Source organism: Portunus trituberculatus, chromosome 14, assembly GCF_017591435.1.
Source record: "Portunus trituberculatus isolate SZX2019 chromosome 14, ASM1759143v1, whole genome shotgun sequence".
In the NCBI taxonomy this organism is placed as follows: Eukaryota; Metazoa; Arthropoda; class Malacostraca; order Decapoda; family Portunidae; genus Portunus; species Portunus trituberculatus.
The window spans coordinates 4,142,213-4,155,478 of record NC_059268.1 but is presented as its reverse complement, the minus strand read 5'-3'; the positions used below and the strand labels follow the sequence as shown (position 1 = coordinate 4,155,478).

General features: G+C 37.9%; 1 protein-coding gene across 1 annotated transcript in view; it reads left to right on the top strand.

The window, feature by feature from the left end:
* The window catches only part of LOC123503532 (ATP-dependent RNA helicase DHX8-like), a 258,222-nt gene that overhangs the window by 108,942 nt on the left and 136,014 nt on the right, over nucleotides 1-13,266 (top strand). Inside the window, exon 5 of the mRNA XM_045253371.1 lies at nucleotides 13,009-13,180. Coding sequence (XP_045109306.1) covers nucleotides 13,009-13,180 — 172 coding nt within the window. The remainder of the gene's footprint in view (nucleotides 1-13,008; nucleotides 13,181-13,266) is intronic.

Here is a 13,266-nt window from a genome sequence, read left to right as displayed (position 1 = left end):
CCACTCCCAAATCCTATCCAGATCTGCCTGTAAAATTTCACAATCTTCTTCACTCTTCACACACCTACACAAATTAATATAACTGTTTACTCCCTCTGGTGCCAGCACTGAACCTTGTGGGACTCAACTCTTCACCACCAACCAGTCCGACTTTGCATCCCTTATTACCGTTCTCATCTCCCTCCATCTCAAGTAGTTTTCCATCCACTTTAACACTTTTCCCTTCAGTCCTCCATAAATCTCTAATTTTCATAGCAGACTCATGTGAGGTACCTTGTCAGAAGCTTTTTTTAAATCCAAATTTACACAGTCCATCCATCCCCCTCTCTCTTGTATTTTGTCAACCACTCTCGAATAAAAGCTCAGTAGATTTGTTACACAAGACCTCCCTTTCCTAAAGCCAAATTGATGATCCGATAATAACTTATGATCCTCCAGGATCACCCTCTCACAAATCTTACTGACCACACTTGTTAAAGACACAGGTCTATAGTTAAGAGGCTCTTCCTTTCTGCCTCCCTTATAAATGGGCACCACTTCAGCTCTTTTCCACTCTACCTGTATTTTCCCCGGTTTCTAATGAGCACCTTATAATATCATATAATGGATCTATAAGTTCTTCTCTACATTCCTTCAATAATTTGCCTGAAACTTCATCTGGTCCCATCGCTTTATCATCTTTAAGTTCCTCCAACATTTTATATAACTCCTTTTTAGGTATCTTAATGTCATCCATGAGCACATTTCTTTCTACATTCTGAGGCTTTACAAACATTTTTTCTTTAGTAAATACTTGTTGAAACCTATTATTTAGCAATTCGCTATATTCTTAGGGTCATCTACTATCCCTTGCTCTCCTTTTAACCTTTCAATGGACTCTCTTTTAAGTTTACCATTTATGAACCTGTAAAACAATTTTGGATGTTCCTTACTCTTGTCTACAATATCTTTTCAAATTTTCTTTCCTCCTCCTCCTTACCCTCACATACTCATTTCTGCCACTCTATAATTCTCCTTATTTAGTATATTCCTGCTCTTTTCCATCTTTTCCAAGCCACATCTCTCTTTTCCTTAGCCTTAACACAAGTTGCATTAAACCAATCCTTTCTTCCTTCCTCTCTCGGTTTATACTTTGGTACAAATTTCATAACTCCTTCTTTATAATATTTCATAAAATCTCATATTTTTTTTTGCACTTCTCTGATTTGTAACATCTCCCAATCTAATTTTCTGAAATAATTTTTCAAACTTTCTGTGTCCATCTTTCTATAATTCAATCTACCACTCCTGTATGTCTCATCTCCTTCTGTGTTATTGCCATCTGCATTTCCATAACCACATGATCACTCTTCCCAAAGGACATTTATATTGTATATCTCCACATAGGTACACTTCTCTGTTAACACCAAATCCAGTCTAGCCGGTTCATCATCTCCTCTATATCTAGTATTTTCTTCACCCTCTGTTCCATCATATTTTCCATCATTAGATTAAGAATCTCTCTCCCATGCTTCCTCTCCAACACCACTTACTAGATTTTCCCAATCCACCTCTTTACAATTAAAATCTCCTACTAGTATCACCTTTCTTTTCCAGATAATACACTTTCCAAACTCTGTAAAGTATCCTTGATCATATTGTCATATTCCCTTAATGTCCAAGAATTTGTTTTAGGAGGTACATAGGTCACCATGATTATTAATTCTTTTCCATCACTTTTTAACCTTATGCTTATCACTTCTGCTTGTTCTTCCCATACCAAACCTTATCCACATTTATCTCTTTCTTCGTCATAATCATAACTCCTCCTCCACCTTTACTCTCTATCCTTTCTCCATATATTATATTTATTATCCAAATTTACCTTTGTTTTTTTATGTAATTTTGTCTCAGTCAAACACACTATATCAGGCTTCTCCATCATCACATAGTCTTGCAATTCCAATCTACTTGACAGTATCCCATCTATATTAGTATACATTATGGTCCACCCACTGCTCCTCTAGGGTTCCTCTGCATTCCTTCTTTCCACATACCATTTTTGACACTCTCTCCTATAACTCTCCAAAAACTTTTCTTTTCCTCTTCAGACCGCTCATCATTTTTCCTTCTCGCCTCTTCCAACAATTCCTTATATCTTCTCTCTTCCTCATTTCTATTTTTTTCACACACCTCTTTACAACCTTCTATCTCTTAATTTTGATGTTCTATATAAAATGTCCTCCAGATTGTTGTGACTTCAGTACTACTTTAATCGGTCTTTTACTCCTCCTTATACGGACCCAGTCTATGGATCTCTTCCACTTCTTCTTGTAGGTCTTTTTTCATCATCATTTAGATTTTTAACAGATCTCTTACTGTTTTAATTCTTCTTTAATTCTCTTAGGCTTATATGTTATATTTTGTTCTGTCATCCCAAATATTAACACACTCTTCTTCTTTTCTACTATATTTCTTATCAATGTTTCCTTATTCTTCATAACTTTAACCAGTTCCTTAGACCTTTCTTTTTTGTCTTCATTCAACTGATCTTTAATTATTTCTTATAATCCATCCATCTCTGCTTCCCTCGACTCAGTCCATTGTGTTTTCTTCAGTTCCCACTTCCCTTTAAACCTTTCATTTGCTCACTGATCATTTCCTTAAAGTCATCTTTCTCCTTTACGACTTTCTCCATTTTCTCCAACCGTCTCTTATATTTTTCAACCTCCACTCTCAAGTGTGCATTCTCATCCACCAATCGTTTTTCATTTTCCTCCAGTCTCTTGACTCTTTCCTTCAAAACCTTGGAATTCTCTATCCTGCTCCTCCTCACTCCTCTGAACTTTTAATTCCTTCACCAACTCCTCAAATTTCTTTTCTACATTACCAATCTACCTTGCATTGTTGCCCCTGTTGATGATGGACTCATATTTTGAATGGTTACTTTTGGTTTTGCTCCTGGGCCTCATCGGCATATTTTGAATTTGGTAACTTATTTCACGGGTCTATCCATTTCATTTCACTCTTCCTGGGAGCATGTGGGTGTGTGGTGGTCACTGTCAGGCCTGGTAGCTTTGTGTGTGGTGGGATCATGGCTGTTTATGGCTGGCCTTTGTGTGGTTTCTCTGTCGTTTAATGGAGGTTCCAACACCTCCGATCACTCTTATGTACATGCCACCTGGCTACGTTCACTCTGTACACTTGTTCACTCGCTCTGGTTGCCCTTTTGTACTAATGATTCTCACTCAAGCACATTGTTTATGTGTGGAGTGTTATGACTACTCTCAAACAGGCACGTCCGCTCTCCACGGAGCGCGGAGTGTGTGTATTTACCTATTTGTGTATTACAGGGCCCGAGCTAAGCTCTCTGTGTCCTGTCTCCTTGTCCTTTCCTGTCATATCTCTCTTTCATCTGATTGACACACACCCCGTCAACGACATGACTGCTCAGTTTATTTATTGCACGGTTACTCCTAAGTTTTTCTCCTCATTGGTCTCTTTAATTTTCTCATCACCCAGTCTGTAATCCCAGTTTGGTCTGTATCTACTTCTTCCCATTTTCATAACATGGGTCTTGTCTATATTAAATTCCATCTGCCACTCTTTACTCCACTCATATATTTTATCAAGATCTTCCTGTAACTTGTTACAATCTTCCACATTCTTTACTCTCCTCATAATTTTAGTATCGTCCGCAAACATGTTCATATAACTGTCAATTCCTACTGGCATATCATTAACATAAATTAAAAACATGATGGGACCCAGCACTGACCCTTGTGGAACTCCACTGGTTACCTTCTTCCACTGGACTTCTTTCCTCTCACCACTGTTCTCATCTCTTCCCATTAAGTAATTTTCCATCCATTTTGCTAGTTTATCATTTACTCCTCCAGTCATCTTTAGTTTCCACATCAGTCTATTGTGTGGTACTTTATCAAAGGCCTTTCTCAAGTCCAGGTAGATAGCATCCACCCATCCCTCTCTATGTTGCAGTATGTCAGTCACTCTTGAATAAAAACATAATAAATTGGATACACACGATCTTCCTTTTCTGAAACCAAACTGCCTTTCACTCAAAATGTTTTCACTTTCTAGATACTCACTCCACTTAGCTTTAATTACTTCTTCACATACCTTGCACAATATACTAGTCAACGATACTGGTCTATAATTTAGCAGTTCCATTCTACTACCATTCTTATATATAGGCACAATGTCAGCTCTTTTCCACTCTTTCGAGACTAATCCTGTTCGTATGGAGGTATCCACAATATCAAATATGGGGTTCAACAATTGATCCTTACATTCTTTTAGCAACCTCCCAGATATGCCATCAGGCTCCATTGATTTATTAATATCCAGATTGCTTATAATTTTCCTTACATCTTCCTTAGTAACCATGATGTCCTGGATTTGCTTTATTTCCGTAGGCCTTCCTCCCATAAAATGCTCCTCCTTTGTAAACACTTTGAAAAAGTTGTCATTCAAAATTTCAGCTATATCTCCAGCATCTTCATATACTTCTTCCCCATTTTTTACCTTTTCTATTGCCTCCCTTTTATTTAGTTTTCCATTTATGAATTTATAAAATATTTTTGGGTCACTATCACAGTTTTCCACCACCCTCTGTTCATATTCCTTCTGTGCTGTTCTCCTTACTTCAACATATCTATTTCTTGCTGTTTTGTAGCCTTCCCTTGATAATACATCACTGCTTTTCTTAAGTTTCTTCCATGCCTTTTCTTTGTTCTTTTTTGCTTCTTCACGATTTCTATTAAACCACTGTTTATTATGTAAAGTCCCCTTCCTATATGAGCCTCAAACTGCCCATGGTCTTGTATTATCACTCCGAAATCCTTTTCCTTTTCCACCTTTTTCAACACTACTTCTTCACCCATCTTATATGACCCTCTTGGCCGTCTTCCACTCTTCCCCATCTCCATCACATGACTTTTGCTCAGATTAAATTCCATTTGCCACCTCTTGCTCCACTCCCAAATCTTATCCAGGTCTGCCTGTAAAATTTCACAATCTTCTTCATTCTTCACACACCTACACAACTTCGCATCATCCGCAAACAAATTAATATAACTGTTTACACCCTCTGGCATGTCATTAATATATACAAGGAAAAGTATTGGTGCCAGCACTGAGCCTTGTGGGACTCCACTCTTCACCACCAACCAGTCCGACTTTGCATCCCTTATTACTGTTCTTATCTCCCTCCATCTCAAGTAGTTTTCCATCCACTTTAACACTTTTCCTTTCAGTCCTCCATAAATCTCTACTTTCCATAACAGTCTCTTGTGAGGTACCTTGTCAAAAGCTTTCTTTAAATCCAAATATACACAGTCCATTCATCCCTCTCTCTCTTGTATTTTGTCAACCACTCTTGAATAAAAGCTCAGTAGATTTGTTACACATGACCTCCTTTCCTGAAGCCAAATTGATGATCCGATAATAACTTATGATCCTCCAGGAACCGTATCCAATATTTCTTTATCACCCTCTCACAAATCTTACCGACCACACTTGTTAGAGACACAGGTCTATAGTTAAGAGGCTCTTCCTTACTACCTCCCTTATAAATGGGCACCACTTCAGCTCTCTTCCACTCTACTGGTACTTCCCCTGTTTCTAATGAACACCTTATAATATCATATAATGGATCAATCAATTCTCTACACTCCTTCAATAATTTTCCTGAAACTTCATCTGGTCCCATCGCTTTATCATCTTTAAGTTCCTCCAACATTTTATATAACTCCTTTTTAGGTATCTTAATGTCATCCATGTGCACATTTCCTTGTACATTCTGAGGCTTTACAAACATTGTTTCTTCAGTAAATACTTGCTGAAACCTATTATTTAGCAATTCCGCTATATTCTTAGGGTCATCTACTATCCCTTGCTCTCCTTTTAATCTTTCAATGGACTCTCTCTTTTAAGTTTACCATTTATGAACCTGTAAAACAATTTTGGATGTTCCTTACTCTTGTCTACAATATCTTTTTCAAATTTTCTTTCTTCCTCCCTCCTTACCCTCACATACTCATTTCTCGCCACTCTATAATTCTCCTTATTTAGTATATTCCTGCTCTTTTCCATCTTTTCCAAGCACATATCTCTTTTCCTTAACCTTAACACAAGTTGCATTAAACCAATCCTTTCTTCCTTCCTCTCTCGGTTTATACTTTGGTACAAATTTCATAACTCCTTCTTTATAATATTTCATAAAAATCTCATATTTCTTTTGCACTTCTCTGATTTGTAACATCTCCTCCCAATCTAATTTTCTGAAATAATTTTTCAAACTTTCTGTGTCCATCTTTCTATAATTCAATCTACCACTCCTGTATGTCTCGTCCTTCCTTCGCTGTGTTGTTGCTATTTGCATTTCCATAACCACATGATCACTCTTTCCCAAAGGACACTTGTATTGTATATCTCCACATAGGTACACTTCTCTTGTTAACACCAAATCCAGTCTAGCCGGTTCATCATCTCCTCTATATCTAGTATTTTCCTTCACCCTCTGTTCCATCATATTTTCCATCATTAGATTAAGAAATCTCTCTCCCCATGCTTCCTCTCCAACACCACTTACTAGATTTTCCCAATCCACCTCCTTACAATTAAAATCTCCTACTAGTATCACCTTTCTTTTTCCAGATAATACACTTTCCAAACTGTAAAGTATCCTTGATCATATTGTCGTATTCCATTAATGTCCAAGAATTTGTTTTAGGAGGTACATAGGTCACCATGATTATTAATTCTTTTCCATCACTTTTTATCCTTATGCTTATCACTTCTGCATTGTTCTTCCCATACCAAACCTTATCCACATTTCTTTCTTTCTTCGTCATAATCATAACTCCTCCTCCACCTTTACTCTCTATCCTTTCTCCATATATTATATTTATTATCCAAATTTATCTTTGTTTTTCCATGCAATTTTGTCTCAGTCAAACACACTATATCAAGCTTCTCCACTATCATATAGTCTTGCAATTCCAATCTACTTGACAGTATCCCATCTATATTAGTATACATTACGGTCCACCCACTGCTCCTCTAGGGTTCCTCCGTATTCCTTCTTTCCACATACCACTTTCTGACACTCTCTCCTATAACTCTCCAAAAAACCTTTCTCTTTCCTCCTCAGACCGCTCATCATTTTTCCTTCTCGCCTCTTCCACCAATTCCTTATATCTTCTCCTCTCTTCCTCATTTCTATTCTTTCTCACAAACACCTCTACAACCTTCTATCTCTTAACTTTGATGTTCTATATAGGATATCCTCCGCAGATTGTTGTGACTTCAGTACTACTTTAATCGGTCTGCTCACTCCCTCCTTATACGGACCCAGTCTATGGATCTCTTCCACTTCTTCTTGTAGGTCTTTTTTCATCATCATTTAGATTTTGAACAGATCTCTTACCGTTTTAATTCTTCCTTAATTCTCTTAGGCTTATATGTTATATTTTGTTCTTTCATCCCAAATATTAACACACTCTTCTTCTTTTCTGCTATTTCCCTTATCAATGTTTCCTTATTCTTCATTACATTAACCAGTTCCTTGGACCTTTCTTTTTTGTCTTCCTTCAACTGATCTTTAATTATTTCTTTTAATCCAACCATCTCTGCTTCCCTCGACTCAGTCCATTGTGTTTTCTTCAGTTCCCATTCCCTTTCAAGCCTTTCATTCTGCTCACTAATCATTTCCTTAAAGTCATCTTTCTCCTTTACTACTCTATCCATTTTCTCCTCCAACCGTCTCTTGTATTTTACAACCTCCACTCTCAAGTGCGCATTCTCATCCACCAATCGTTTTTCATTTTCCTCCAGTCTCTTAACTCTTTCCTTCAAAGTCTTGCGGAATTCTCTATCCTGCTCCTCCTCACTCCTCTGAACTTTTAATTCCTTCACTAACTCCTCAAATCTCTTCTCCAACATTACCAATCTACCTTGCAATGTTGCCCCTGTTGAAGCTGGACTCATGCTTTGACTGGCTACTTTCGGCTTTGCTCCCTGGGCCTCATCAACATATTTTGAATTTGGTAATTTATTTCACCGGTCTATCCATTTTTGTTACTCTTCCTGGGAGCATGTGTGGTCACTCCAGGCCTGGTAGCTACGTGTGTGTGGTTGGATGCGTTGGCTGCTATGGCTGGCCTTTGTGTGGTTCCCGCTCTGTCGTTTGGAGTGTGGAGGTTCTCACACCTCGATCACTCGTACATGCCACCAGGCTCGTTCACTCTGTACACTCTCACTCGCTCTGGTCGCCTCAATAGCAATAACTATTCTCACTCAAGCACATTGCTTAGCGTGTGGAGTGTTAGTTAGATGCCGCTCTTCAACACGTCCGCTCTCCATGGAGCTCGGAGTGTGTGTGTGTGTGTGTGTGTGTGTGTGTGTGTGTGTGTGTGTGTGTGTGTGTGTGTGTGTGTAATTCACCACGGTTGTCAGCTTGTCACCCAGCCAGTCTTCCCCATTATGGAGCAAGCTCAGAGCTCATAGACCGATCATCGGGTAGGACTGAGACCATAACACACTCCACACACCGGGAAAGCGAGGCCACAACCCCTCGAGCTACATCCCATACCTATTTACTGCTAGATGAACAGGGTCTACACATTTAGATGCTTGCCCATTTGCTTCATCGCCCCCGGGACTTGAACCCGGGGCCTCTCAATTATGTCTGTTGACCACTACACATGTGTGTGTGTGTGTGTGTGTGTGTGTGTGTGTGTGTGTGTGTGTGTGTGTGTGTGTGTGTGTGTGTGTGTGTGTGTGTGTGTATTTACCTAGTTGTATTTACCTAGTTGTAGTTTTACAGGGCCTGGGCTTTATGCTCGTGTGGTCCTGTCTCCATATCTACACTTATCCAATTTTTCTTTAAAACTATGTACACTCTTTGCTGATACCACTTCCTCACTCAAACTGTTCCAAGTCTCAACACATCTTTATGGAAACTAAATTTTTAACATCTCTCAGACATCGTCCCTTCCTTAGTTTCTTACTATGCGATCTTGTGCTTCTAAAGTCATATTCTTCTCTCAGGATCAGTTTCTCATTATCCACTTCATCCATTCCGTTAATCAATTTATAAACTTGTATCAGATCCCCTCTCTCTTCTCTGCTCCAAGGTTGGTAGATCCATTGCCTTTAGTCTCTCCTCATATGCCATCCCTTTAAATTCTGGAACCATTCTTGTAGCCATTTTTGTAGTCTCTCTAATTTTCTTATGTGTTTCTTTTATGGGGAGTCCACACAACTCCTGCATATTCCAATCTAGGTCTTATTTTAGTACTTATCAATTTCTTCATCATTTCCTTGTCCATATAGTGAAATGCTACTCCAATATTCCTTAGCAAATTATACGTCTCTCTGAAAATTCTATCAATATGGCTAACCGGTTGATTATTTTCTTCCATTGTCACTCCCAAGTCCTTTTCCTTTTTACTTTTTCTAGTTCTACTCCATCTCCCATCTTATAGATTCCCACTGGTCGTCTTTCACTTTTTCCCATTTCCATGACATGGCTTTTGTCCACATTGAATTCCATCTCCCATTTTTGCTCCATTTCCAGATCTTGTTTAAGTCTTCCTGTAGTATTTCACAATCCTCTTTTGTTTAATGACTCTGCACAGTTTCGCATCGTCCGCAAACAGATTTATGTAGCTGTTCACTCCTCTGGCATGTCATTTATATATACGAGAAAAGTATTGGTGCCAATACTGACCCCTGTGGCACTCCGCTGTCTACTGTTCTCCACTTGGACTTCATATCTTTAACTATCGTCCTTATTTCTCTCCCCTTAAGTAATTCTTCATCCATCTCAATGTGCTTCCTTTTAAGCCACCCTTCTCCTCTAACTTCCATAGTAATCTTTCATGTGGCACTTTATCAAAAGCCTTTTTAGATCTAAATAAATACAGTCAATCCATCCTCTCTCTCTTGTACTTTATCAACTATTCTAGAGTAGAAACTCAATAAATTTGTCACACATGACCGACCTTTTCTAAAACCAAATTGGCTATTTGATAATATTTTGTTGTCTTCAAGAAACTCGATCCATTGCTTCTTTATTACTTTTTCACACATCTTGCATATTACACTAGTTAGTGATACCGGCCTGTAATTTAAAGGTTCTTCCTTCCTTCCGCTCTTATATATGGGAACCACCTCAGCTCTTTTCCACTCCACTGGCACTGTTCCATTTTCTATTGAGCATTTTATGATGTTGTATATTGGACTTGCTAGTTCTTCCCTACATTCTTTCAGTATTCTGCCTGAGACTTCATCCGGTCCCATTGCCTTTTCCTCATCCAATTCCGTCATCAACTTTTTATTTCAAGCTTGGTTACTTTAATCTCTTTCATATAGACAGTCTCTCTATTACCCTGTGGTCTTTCAAATTTGGATTCCTTAGTAAAGACCTCATGAAATTTACTATTTAACAGTTCTGCCATACTTTTGGGTCTTCCACCATTCCGTTCTCTCCTTTTAACCTTTCTATTGTTTCTTTTTGTCTTATTTTTCCATTTATGAATCTGTAGAACAATTTTGGTTGTTCCTTACATTTTTCGACAATGTCCTTTTCATAGTTCTTTTCTTCTTCCTTTCTCACCTTAGCATATTCATTTCTTGCTGTTTTGAAGTTTTCCTTATTTTCTGGATTTCTGTTTCTTCTCCACCTTTTCCATGCTCCATCTCGTTTCTCCTTTGCCCTAGCACATCTTGCATTAAACCAATCTTTCTTTCCTTCTTCTTTAGGTCTATATTTGGAACATATTCCTGACCCCAGTTTTGTATATTTCCAAAAATAAGTTATATTTCTCTTGAACCGTTAATGAGTTTTCCATCTCCTCCCAGTTTACGTTTTAAAATAGTTCTTGAGATTCTCAATATCAGCCTTTCTGTAATTTAATCGGTCTCCTTTGTATGATTCATCTCTATCTTCCTTTCCTTCTTCTATATCCATCTCTAATATTACATGGTCACTCTTTCCCAATGGGCACTTGTATCTTATATCATCGTTAATTGGTATATCCCTTGTAAAAACTAGGTCTAATCTTGCCGGCTCATCGTTTCCTCTGAATCTTGTGTTTTCCTTTACTCTTTGGACCATCAAATTATCTATCATTATGTTCAGGAATCTGTCTCCCCAGGCATCTTCCCCCATACCACTTTCATAATTTTCCCAGTCTACCTCCTTACAGTTGAAATCTCCTATCAATATCACTTTTCTCCTTTCCTTAATGATTCTTGTAAGACTCCTTATTGTGTCATCTATCATGTCTCTATATTCTTGGTTAGTCCATGAGTTTGTTTTTGGTGGCACATATGTTCCAATGATTGTTAACTCCTTTTTGTTAATATGCATCTTAACATACAGTATTTCTGATTTTTCTGTGTGTGTGTGTGTGTGTGTGTGTGTGTGTGTGTGTGTGTGTGTGTGTATTTACCTATGGAACTATTTACCCATCCCAAACTGCAAGGAAACCTCTTTATAAGTATATTATTTTTTTTAGCAACATTGTAAAATATGTATGCCACGTTTCTTGCCAGACTTATGAATATATTATCAATAATAAGTTTACTGTTCTCTCATACGTTGTAATACTAAGGTTAAATGCGTATGTATATTTGCTGACCCTATTTGCTAAAGTTTTACTAATATTAGAACTGCTGCATCGCTGGCTATGAGACATGCGGCACCACTGTACAGCGGGAATTCCCCAACAAGCCGCACCCAATCCACATTTTTAGACGAGCAGGACTATAGTTGTAGTTTTACAGGGCCTGGGCTTTATGCTCGTGTCGCCCCGTCTCCATATCTACACTTATCCAATCTTACTTTAAAAGTGTGCACACTCGTTGCAGACACTACTTCTTCATCTAAACTGTTCCACGTCTTAATACATCTCTGCGGGAAACTATATTTTTTAATATCTCTCAGACATCTTCCCTTTCTCAGCTTTTTATTATGTGATCTTGTGCTTCGGATGTCATATTCTTCTCTCAGGATCAGTTTCTCATTATCCACTTGGTCCATTCCGTTGATCAATTTATAGACTTGTATCAGGTCTCCTCTCTCCCTTCTTTGTTCCAAGGTTGGTAGATCCATAGCCTTTAGTCTCTCCTCATATGTCATCCCTTCAAGTTCTGGGACCATTCTTGTAGCCATTTTTTGTAGCCTCTCCAATTTCCTTATGTTTCTTTTTATGAGGGGTCCACACTACTTCTGCATATTCCAATCTGTGTCTTATTATAGTATTTATCAATTTCTTCATCATTTCTTTGTCCATGTAGTGAAATGCTACTCCAATATTCCTCAGCAAATTATATGTTTCTCTAAAAATTTTATCAATATGGCTTACTGGTTGATTGTTTTCTTCCATCGTCACTCCTAAGTCCTTTTCCTTTTTTACTTTCTCCAGTTCTACTCCATCTCCCATCTTATAGATTCCCACAGGTTGTCTTTCACTCTTTCCCATTTCCATGACATGGCTTTTGTTCACATTGAATTCCATTTCCCACTTCTTACTCCATTCCCAGATCTTATTTAGGTCTTCTTGCAGTATTTCACAATCCTCTTTTTGCTTTATAACTCTGCACAGTTTCATATCATCCGCAAACAAATTTATGTAGCTGTTCACTCCTTCTGGCATGTCGTTAATATAAATGAGGAAAATGTGTGTGTGTTGAGTATTTTGACCACTGTAAATATGATAAAGTAGTGAACAAAAGATGGCTCCATAATATTATGTTCTTGAGCATTCATAGCTACAGTGTCTCAGGTGTTAACAGTGTAAAAGATGCAATCCCATCATAAGTCTTGTAAATTATGACTTGTATTTTATCCAGGATAAAAATAATATGGTAAAATGTATTCAAATAGAAGTCAGTATAGGCTCATCTTTAACATAAATATTTTATGTTACTATGAGTTTGAATATTGATTTATGTTACTGAAAAGAAGTATTGATGTGATATTGATTTCATCCCACACAGGTGAAGGTGCTGTCATTCACTGGACAGAAGACTTCTCTGTCAATGAAAGATGTTAATCAGGAGACAGGAGAGGACCTCAACCCTAATGTAGCACCTGTAGGGATTAGCAACATGGAAGAAGACTCCATGAGAAATCCAGACAGACCTATGTCTCTCATGGAACTAACTAAAGGTATATTGTTGCTACATATACTAATTACCCATATGTAATTACATATGCCTATATGCCATTATTTCCCACACTCAGCACAGAAAATC